The sequence below is a fragment of the Buceros rhinoceros genome, unplaced genomic scaffold (assembly GCF_000710305.1).
Source record: "Buceros rhinoceros silvestris isolate BGI_N320 unplaced genomic scaffold, ASM71030v1 scaffold7940, whole genome shotgun sequence".
Taxonomy (NCBI): domain Eukaryota; kingdom Metazoa; phylum Chordata; class Aves; order Bucerotiformes; family Bucerotidae; genus Buceros; species Buceros rhinoceros.
This window is the reverse complement of record NW_010387822.1, coordinates 6303-16452: the sequence shown is the minus strand read 5'-3', so window position 1 is coordinate 16452 and position 10150 is coordinate 6303. Positions and strand designations below refer to the sequence as shown.

The window sequence follows — 10150 nt, the reverse complement described above, 5'->3', positions numbered from 1 at the left end:
CACAGCGGCAGCAGCTCAGTTCACCTGGAGATACTCGTGCTGCGGCAGCTGCCCCGGGAGATGCACCGTCTGGTGCGTTCCCCACTGGGGCACCATCACAATGCAGCGGATCTCCTTCACCTGGGGGTTATCGGGAGGGCTCACTCCATACAGGTAACCTGCGATCTAGGAACACAAGACACCGGCCTCAGAACCCCCGAAGAGACCTCCCTGCAACCGCGTGAGGGCGGGTGGCTCCTGAGAAGAGCCTCTCTTGGCCTGCAGCTCCTCACAGGAGGAGACCATCGCCCTTCCGTGCAGTGCTGCGTTTCCCACGTCTGGGCCACACGGAGCCATCGGGACTGGCGAGCACTGAGCACTGTTGAGCTCAGCCGGACTGTCAGCGCTTCTCTTGAGCACAGAGGGCTGCACGCAGACAGGAGCCAGTCCCCAGCCTCCTCCACTCGCTCCGGACCGCCCAGGACAGCGCGTGCCCCAGCTGTCACGGATCGCGGCACACTCACCTGGGCCCGCAGGTCCGAGATGCAGATGAACTTCTTCAACACGTTCTTGGGCAGGATGTACGTGTAGCCCGTTTCCTTGATGTCGTCTGATGAAACGTAGATGTGGTTCGTTCGGAGGTGGAGGTTGGCAGCAGAAATCGCTCTGTGAAGAGGAGACGGTTATTGGAGGGTGCACAGGTCCCTTCCTGAGCGCCCCGACCTCTTCCCCCGCCCAGCCTCAGCCCCATTCCTACCTGACTCGCCACTCGGTCTTGGAAGAGAAAGTCTGGGTTTCGTAGTTGCTGGTTGTAGAGGTGATGATTTCATCGCCGTGTTTGTTCACGGTGCGGGTCTGCGTGGCTGTCAGCTGCGACTGCTCCTTGGTTTGCTTCTCAATTTCTGCAATCTGCTGCCTCTGCTGCGAGGGGGCAGAGATCTCCATGCCCAGGATAATGTCTCGGATCTCTGACTGTGTCAGGGATGCGACGTTCACGCTGAAAGAGAAAACCCACCCAAGTCAGGCACTTTCAAACGCACTCTGGGTCCTTCTCACCACGGCTGACAGCATTACTGCAGCTGGACAGCGGCTTACTTGTTCTTCTTGCCGTAGTCGGCAAGGATGAGATCCTTCAGCTGCACCTCCACCTTGATCCACTCCTCGTCCGTCAGGGTTGGCCAGATGTGGTGAGGCTCCGTTATGGTTGTCTTGTCTGGTTTCAGAATAACTTTGGCTCGATCGTTATTCACATGCAGTGCCCGGAGAATCAGAATCAGACGAGAGAACGCCTTGGAGAAGGAAAAAAAGGTGCAGTTGGTCAGAGGGAAGGAACCCAAATACCCAAGGCCCTAGTGTGCCTCCTCTGTCTGGGAACACTGACACCGCACGGCAAGTGCCAGAGGAATCAACCTGAAGGAAAATCCCAGCAGACTCCAAGCCAAGTGCTCCCAAGCACCAAACTGCGAGGAGTCTCCGAGCCCCAGCTCCTGTCTCACCCAGCAGCGGCAGAGCAAGATGCAGAGCGGGCGCGCTGTGCTCACCGTGTAAGAGGAGATGGTTTTCAGCCAGTCGTCGTAGAGGTTGAAGAGAACCATCTGGGGTTCTGTAGCCTTCAGGATGAGGTCACCAAACTTCTCCACTTTCAGACAGGCCTGGAAGGGCAGCTGCAGCTCAGAGCCCTTGATCACGATATTGGGGAAATCCAGCAAGTGCACCTGGAGTTTACCAAGAAGAGGAATTAGCTCACACCTACCGCAGAACGCTGGTCCAGACCGAGTCCTTCACAGGAACACGGCACCGTTCTGCAACCTCCCGAAGGCTTTACAGTGTCCCCACAGAGCAGCATCTGCATGGTTACCTCGAGCGGATCCAACATGCCCTTCCGCGTCACAATGATCTGCTTGGGCTGCTCCTCCACGGGAAGAGACCGAATCAAGGCAGCCACTTCTTCAGCAGTCTTCCACTTGGCCAGCTACAGAACGACAGCCGGGTTAGAGACCCTCCCCTCTGCCAACAGCAGCATCTCCACACCTTCGGGAGCCAGAGGGGCCCAAACCTCTAAGAGTAGGACTAGAATTTAGGGCTTGTTCCAGATCAGCGACACAGCCCAGCATTTCCTTCTTAACCGCCACAGAGGGCAGACCCCACTCCTGGGGTTCAGTTACTCCTGACTGGCTCTGGAAACTCCAGCTGGCTCTACCCTTCCCAGGCTCTGCCACCCCAGTCTCCTGGCTGCACTGGATGCAGGGCTAAGCGCAAGGCGATTCGCTGTGACGGGGAGCGCGGGGCTGTTTCTCGAGCCCAGGCTCTTTACACTCTAGAGCCACAAAAATCTTGTGACATCAACGCCTCACTTGTTTACTTTTATATCCCACACGGGTTACACACCGGTCGCTGGAGCTCCAACCTCATTAGGAGGCAGGATGATGAAGACCCCCGTGATGTCTTCTGCTCTAGTGAGTGTCCTGAGCAGCTGGGGCCCGTCCCCAGCTCCCAGCCCGAAGTGTCGCAGGCACCATGCCCTACCTGTCCCAGACGCTTCTGTCCTGCCCACACAGACGTATGGATGATCTTCAGGAAGAGCTGTCCAGTTCTGGGATTGAAGATGAAAATGGCTCCATTGATGGGCTTTGTGGTTAAATTCCCTTCAAAAGTCTGAGAAAACAAGCGGAAGAGAGCAGTACAGCGGGATGAATGTGGCTTTACCCAACAGCCCACTCGCTGTGTGCTTCACGCAGGAACTGTACGAGCTGCTCCACACACACTGCAAAACCTCGGGGCCATGCTGATTCCCGGTTTTCCATCACCCACCCCACCACCCCAAGCAGAGGACATCGCCAGTCCCAGTCCCCTCCCCCTGCAGACACGCCCCTGCCCGCACCTTGTGAATGGTCACTCTGTAGACATTGGTGTCATCCACAAACCAGATGATCTGGTTGGAGAAGAGCTCTCCATAGTTCTGGGAGGACAGGTACGGTTCTGTGGGCTCCGACGAGTACAGCTGCAAGCCCTTGCGGATTCGTTCTCTCAACACATACAGTGCAGGATTTGCTTTCATAATCTTGGCCATGGCCTGCTGGATCAGAGGTTTGCTCCCGGGGAACCAGTTCCCATAAGCACTGAAAAAAAAAACCAAACCACAAAACCTAATTGTTGCCATCAGCTCTGGGATGAAGAGACACACGCACACGTCCTTCCACGCAGCAGCCAGGCTCTGCTGCATACTGCTGCAGGATTTCTCTTGCCACGTCCTTGGGTTCCCCCAGCACCTCCTCGCCATGGGAAGCCATGGCGCAGCACTCCCAGAAGAGCTGCATCTTCTCTAACAAGCACACCGGAGCACAGGCCGCATTGCTGGGACTCCACCCCCCCTCCCAGTTTTCCAGTGAAGAAGAGCTGTCCCCACTTACAGAGGGCCTTGAAACAAGGCCTGGCCTTCAGTGCAGTCCAGGAGAAACGTAAATAACCAAACGATCAGAGAGCTGGGAGAACTGATCCACTATTACTGAACAGGAAGACACCAGGCAGCTTGAAAGGACTGCCCAGATGCCTTATCCCATGCCCTGCAGAGTCTGGCTGCTGCCTGCTGCCCTCATCTTCCTGACTAGAGAACGACCCAGCTCGGAGGTGCACTAGGAAACAGCCAAAAACTACCAGCTGCAGTCAAAGCCCAGAAGGTGTGGCTTTACCTGTGCAGGTTATAGGCCAGATCAATGGCGATGAGCACCCCGGTGGGGGACGGGTAGATACTCATGTTGTCTGTAGTGTAGTCCAGGAACTTGGCTCTCGCGTAGCGCTCGATGTCATGGGAATCGTAATCTCCCCAGCGCAGCTGGATGTCTATCCAGTACTTCTGCGTGGTGGTGCTGTCCATCACATCTCTGAGGAGAAAGCAAGCCAGGATAACTTCATCTGGCACAAAACCCTCCTGCAGCTGCTGCAGGGCTTTGACAGAGTCACTGCCTCCTAGCACAAACACCAAAGCCAGCTGCTGTCTGCATGGCACCCTGAGAAGGGGCTCTGCTGCTCTCCTCGGACAGCAGCTGAGTGCAGGAGCTCTTAAGAGATACCCTCAGCCTATGGAGTCTGGCTGCAGGTTTAAACAAAGCAGCAGATCCTCCTCTGCTGTGTGGCCATGAGGGTCACCTCCCCAAGGGACTGTCTGGTGAGGAACTGCACTCGAAGCCGGTGCAGACGGTGTCCAATTCACTCCAGATTCTGGCCCTGAACAGCACAGCTTTGCGGGGTTTCCTGAAGAACCCTCAGAGCTCCCGAGCTCTGGCTCAGGGGAAATGTCGACCAGAAGAGAGAACAGGAGCACAGACAGTCTTCACATTCTGCAGAAGGCAGGGCTGGGAGGTGCTGAGACATGTACCCAAACGTGCCCTGTGCTTTGCCAGGCATCGCCCGCTCCTCCTACGTCCCCAAAGAAAGCCAGCCCTGGGTGCCCAAGAGATACGGGCTTTGTCTCAGGGTGACGGGCTCAGCAGCTCTGCTCTGCAGCAAGACCAGGAGGAGGAAAAGGGAAACACTCACTTGGAATCTGCGAGCAGTGATGGACGTGACACATTCCACTTGTAGGAAGCAAAGAGAAGGATATCTGCACATGAGGAATTCATCTTGTATGACTTCCTGGGATGGATCGTCTCCTTCTGCACTGTCTCAATCTCCAGGGCATCCAGCTCTTGATCAAACACCTGGGGAAAAGGCAGTCAAAGATGAGCTGTGTTCAACCAGCACAGCTAAAGAATCTGTCCTCAACACAGAGCTAAAACAGGCACCCAGCAAAATCCCAGTTTCTCCCCTCCCCTGTCAAATTGCTGAAGAAGGCACAGCCCTGCTCAACCCCTGTTGCGAGCAGGAGGAGCTGGTACCCAAGGGGCACACGTGCATCACACAGACAAACCGCGTTAAGGTGCCGCTCACCTGACACAAATCCATGACAATGCTCTCGTGGATCTTTTGCCACAAGTGAGCTCGGAAAATCTGAATGAGGGAAATCTTCAGTGTGGGGATCTTGCCGTGCATAAAGATGCCTGTCAAATCCAGCTGCACCTGAAACCCAACATATACCTGCAAAGGAGAAGCAGCTGTGAGAACCTGTGACAGCACAACTGATGAAGCGTAGAAAGGGAGGGTTTAGTTCATGAGATGTTCTCAGGAGTTAGTTCAATGGATTAACTGCTCTCACTTCAGTGGAAGTTCCTACACAAACAAACTTCAGGCACTCACGTTGGCTCTGTTAATGGTCGGAGACCACCACAGGGTGAACCTTCTGTTTGGAATTTGGTTCAAACCCGATCTCTGGGCATTCGTCAGCTTCTTCCACTTCATGGACTCCTCAAAGCCACTGGCCTTCTCCCTAGAAAGGGCAGAGAGTCGATTGGATAAGATGTCCCTCTTCTCTGCTGACTGCCACCTGCCACACGTAAGAGGCAGGAAATGCCGCGGGAGCGGGGAAGACTGTTTCAGGCAAAGAGATTTCCATGGATTTGCATGCTGAAGTTCAGCTCTAGCCCAACCCCAGGTGCCCTCTCAACTGAACTACAGAGCAAGCTCAAGTGATGACTGAAAATCGGCAAAGGCTCAACAGCATCAGTGCAGCTGGAGCTGAGGACTCCCCCTGGGGCACCACCAAGCTCCAGTTTGCAAGACAAGGCCACGTCAAGGTTTCCCTTACCAGAAGAGACCCTCCCATGTGGGGAAGTAAGTGCCCTTGAAGAGAGTGTGCTCCAGGATTCCTTCCACTCCACCAAGTGCCTGGATCATATCGGTGCGGTAGTTATTCAGGTTCCAGAGTTTGCCGTCGTGGCGCTGATGCGTCCACCAGAACGGGTTCTGCTTCAGGACCTGAAGACAACAGGGCGCTAGTGAGCAGCTCTGTACTCAGATCACTTCACCTGGCTGCACTGATGGTGGGAACCACAGTGATGATGACATCGGTGAAGCAAAATGCCTCATGCCCTCAGTCCTGGAGGACACAGCTCACCTACAACACGACTTGGTCAGTGCTACTGTGCAGTTCAGACTGGGTAGAATCTAAGACGATGATTTTACCTTGCGGGGACTGGCCTTCTACAGAGCTGGTGTTAAAAGCTTTAAATAATAATTTTTCCCACTGTTATTAAAACTTAAGATTTTTGAATGTTTGTTTTGGGACCTTTTTTCCCCCTCCACAACTGATTTTTTAATACTCAGTTGTACCAAGTGTGCTGTGTTCCCCCAGACACTGCAATCTACTAAAATGCTTCAAAAGCAGCTACAGATTTTGGAGCATTCGGTTCTCAGCAGCCTCTACTAGTCCCAACACAAGGCTCTAAGTTCCTTCTGTGACAGACAGACAAGGAAATGCACCTGCAGTAACATGAGGTGAAAGGACACTGTCTGGAATAGGCACCTGAACCCCTCACTCAGCCAGAGACACTCCCAGTCAATACCTGATACTGTTTGAAGTCTGTCCTGACTCTCCATCCTTTATCGTAAGCAAGAGTATGCCGGTCCTTCTGGAAAAGGGTGTTAATACGAGGAATTCCCCTGTCCCACGAGTCCTCCAGATCCTCTAGCGTCAGACGCCTGAAGAAACAAATCCCCACACTTTGTTACCTCTCAATTTCCCAGCAACGACGAGATCACAGAAATCGCACAGACCCGGGGGCTACGCCAAGCACCCAGAGGCTCAGCAAAGTGTCTGCAGCCATCACTGAACATGCTGGTGTCAAGCAGCTGAAAGAAAAAGCCCACCCTGACAACAGCGTGCAGAGCTGTGGGGCTGAAGACAGCTTTTCCCGGCACCACCTGCCATCCCGCTTCCCTCAACCCTCACCGTGGCTGCGCCTTCTGCTCGCAGAGCCCCCACCTCCTCCCCAGGTCAGGCAGCAGCTTCGCAGGCAGCTCGTAGCGAGTATCACACAGGGAGCGAGGTCTGCAGAGCCCCGCGACAGAGCCAGACCTTGCACCGCTGCCTGCCCGCATGCGGAGATCTGTCCCGGCATGGCAACCCACCTGTTCTGGGCGATGGCCTCTTGTCGCTTCAGGGCATACTCTGCCCACACCCTCTGCGAGTCGATGAACTCGCTCTCCCATGGCTGGATGTAACGGTACAGATTTGGGATGAGCTGGTCCTCCTCGTGGCTCATGCCAGAGCGGAAGTGAGTGATGCCAACGTCGGTCTGCTTGGACCACCTGGAGCAAAGAGGTGCAAGAGCGAGGTAGGAGCGACAGGACTCTGCGGGTCATGCTGCCATGACCTACATCTCTGTAACACGGTTTAGCATTGCCAGACATTCTGATGGGAAAGAGCATCTCACAGAACACTCGACCCACCAGGCATCAGAGCAGCACAACTCACCTCAGGTCTGACTGCGGGATGAGAACGTGGCCCATGGAGAGCATGCCCAGCCCCCCCAGCTCCTTGGGGGTGTAAAACACCACCGGCGGGAAGCGGCTGGGCATTTTGGAGTTCAGACCGATCTTGATTCGAGTCTGGATTTTATTCTCACACTTCACCAGCAAGTCCAGCAACTCTTGAGTATTCACAACAGCTTCCCGGAAATACGTCATCAAGCCAATCAGGGCCGTGTTCCATTTATTGACAATCTAGAGAGGAAAGCAAAGGGTCAGTCCTCAGCCTGTTCTCCAAACATCTGTCACGCACCTTCCTTCCCCACCTTACCTTTGTGAAGGTCGTGGAGCCAGACGCCATGAGGATCTGCCTCACTCTGTTGTGGAATCTCTGCATAGACTCATCATCCACGCGCAGGAAGCACTGAGCTGTGCGCTCCTTGGTGACCTACAAGAGCACAGGCCCGTCGGTTCACCTGAACTCCACCTGCTAGTGGTCTCAGTGACCCAACTGGCTAACACAGGCTGGCAGCCCCCTAGCCCGGCAGCTATCAGCCCTGTGTTGATGCCAGATACGGGCCTGCTCTTCCACCCCATCAAACCCGCGCCCCACCTCGTTCTGCAGGTTCCAGACACCATCCTTGTGGGTGAACTCCTCATAGCTGGTACGGCACTTGGGCAAGATGCGGCACTCGAAGCCACACATGTTAAACAGCAGATTGGGGTTGTCCTTGCTGTAAACGGACACGAGGCGGTTCTCCCACTGCACTGTGGTGACTGATCGAGGCAGGCGGTTCTTGATATCCCAGAACACAGCACGACCACTGCAAAACAAGATGTGCATGGGGACAGGCTGTCTGTTACTGAAGCAAAAGAGAAGCTGGGCAACTTCTCAGAGCCTTCCTAGCATTGCAGGAACTGTCAGAACTACAGCTCAGATCCCTCACCTCTTCCTTATCAGTCTCCAGTGGTTATTTATTACAACTGATTTACCCACCCTCCCACCACTTGGGGTTTTTTTGGGGTGGCAGCACTTACAGGTTCACATCATGTTTCATGAGGCGCATCCGAGCATCCCGGGGCCAGCACTTCTTGTTGTTGTAGCCCACGATGTTCTCGTTGTTGGGATCTGGATGCTCTGTCAGGTATCGCTGAATCAAGTCTCTTGCCTCATCTGCTGTAAATCTGGAAATGCACGGAGGAGGGTCTGGAGTTACAAGACCAACTCCTCAGAAGACCAGTCTGACCAGACAGATAAGGACTTGCCTACGGGCAGGTGTTTGCCACAGCACATTTGAAGGCAACCCTCCAATGTCTGCACCCTCCCACAAAGCGGGGCTTCAGTTTCATTAGCACAGAGCAACCTGTGACTGTTTGGGTTTTCCTTCCATATTCAGACAGAAAATTTTATGTCCACTGGCTGGGAAGCCAGGAACAGAAAATCTGCATTTTGACATTGCTGCTTTTCTACCAGTCCAGTGAAACTAGAAAAGTGAACTGGGAGAGCAAGAGGAGGCACGTGGACACCCAGTTGTCCTGGAAAGTCTGTCAGTTCGAACATTCCCAATGTTTCTTCGCTAAGGGAACAAAGCCTGGAGTAGGAGCATACGAATTCCCGCTTTCACCGCATCTGCTGTGCGATGCCAGAACAGAAGTTCACCTGAGGAAAGCAGGGCCCCAGAGGTCTCACCTGAAGAAGATGTGGATACGGTCAATGTATCTGCAGAAGAGGCGAATGGGATGGGCCACCTCAGTGGCAATGTCCTGGAAGCTGAGGAAATCATTTGGCATCTGGGGAGGCCCAGCCATTTCGCTGGCGCGGTGCAGACCCAGCACCAGCAGGTCCATCACAAGCCCATAATACTGGACAATGAAGGAAGCAAACTGCAGCCCGCGAATAATCCCGTAGGAGTTTGTGTGATTCATGTCCTGAAAAAACAAAGAGAGAACTGAGAACCTGGCACAATACCGAGACCTTTTACCTGAGCAGCTGCTCTCTAGCAGGTCCCAGAAGGGTTTTCTGACTCCCTCACCACTTATTTCTCTGTCAAGTCTCGTGTCACCTCCTACCCCAAGAGTCCAAAACCGCTCCATTTACAGACCACATACCCCCCTCTCCCGACAGCAATCATCACCTTGTAGTTGATCACCACGTTGTTCTTGGCCGTCATGTAGTCAGCAATGTTGTGATCAACGATAAGACGCAACAGCCTGTTGAGCAACGTCAGGTCAATCTTCTCATACATCTTCTCGAATCGAGACTCCAGCATCACGTTGCATTCACCTTCACTGGTTTCCCAAACGTCCTGCAGATTATTAATGCCTGGGGAGACAAACAAGCTTGTCATGTTAACTGACGCATCACAAGCACCTTCCTGGGCACAGGAAGTTGGCGTATTTCCTGTAATGCCCCATCTTTGGGCCTCTGGTCCCTCCCCACAAATGCTGTGGAAGTTCTGCTCCTCCAGTATACACCTAGGTGTACTAACCTACAAAACACAGACTCTGGTTGCAGTAACTACTAATTCCCCTTTTTGCAGGGAATACAAGACCCCACTCACCCTGGCACCACTTGTACACCAACAGTGGAGGAGGTTCAGTGTCAGCAGGTTTGATCCACGGAGGGAAGAGCCTTCGCTTATCGGCCTCGTACCACAAGTACTGATCCAGATACGCATCCGTGATTTTCTCCAAGGGCTCAACATCATAAACAGGAACTAAGTGGCTGTAGAGATCCATGAACTCAATACCCACCTAAAAAGGGAGGGGCAAAACTGAAGCTTATAGTTGACATAGGAGTCTTAGCACCGTTTAGTTCCTGAGCGCGGCG

At 53.8% G+C, this 10150-nt stretch overlaps 1 protein-coding gene across 1 annotated transcript in view; it reads right to left on the bottom strand.

Annotated features, from left to right (window-relative positions):
* PRPF8 (pre-mRNA processing factor 8) overlaps positions 1 to 10150 on the bottom strand; it is a gene marked incomplete at its 5' end in the record, with an annotated part of 18323 nt that overhangs the window by 1879 nt on the left and 6294 nt on the right. Inside the window, 22 exons of the mRNA XM_010135582.1 lie at positions 25 to 165; positions 504 to 645; positions 737 to 976; positions 1075 to 1268; positions 1521 to 1694; positions 1838 to 1951; positions 2506 to 2634; positions 2861 to 3098; positions 3669 to 3860; positions 4516 to 4676; positions 4906 to 5052; positions 5212 to 5341; positions 5660 to 5829; positions 6417 to 6552; positions 6982 to 7161; positions 7328 to 7575; positions 7652 to 7768; positions 7934 to 8144; positions 8359 to 8505; positions 9011 to 9249; positions 9456 to 9643; positions 9882 to 10074. Of these exons, the coding sequence (XP_010133884.1) occupies positions 25 to 165; positions 504 to 645; positions 737 to 976; positions 1075 to 1268; positions 1521 to 1694; positions 1838 to 1951; positions 2506 to 2634; positions 2861 to 3098; positions 3669 to 3860; positions 4516 to 4676; positions 4906 to 5052; positions 5212 to 5341; positions 5660 to 5829; positions 6417 to 6552; positions 6982 to 7161; positions 7328 to 7575; positions 7652 to 7768; positions 7934 to 8144; positions 8359 to 8505; positions 9011 to 9249; positions 9456 to 9643; positions 9882 to 10074 (3831 nt within the window). The remainder of the gene's footprint in view (positions 1 to 24; positions 166 to 503; positions 646 to 736; positions 977 to 1074; positions 1269 to 1520; positions 1695 to 1837; positions 1952 to 2505; positions 2635 to 2860; positions 3099 to 3668; positions 3861 to 4515; positions 4677 to 4905; positions 5053 to 5211; positions 5342 to 5659; positions 5830 to 6416; positions 6553 to 6981; positions 7162 to 7327; positions 7576 to 7651; positions 7769 to 7933; positions 8145 to 8358; positions 8506 to 9010; positions 9250 to 9455; positions 9644 to 9881; positions 10075 to 10150) is intronic.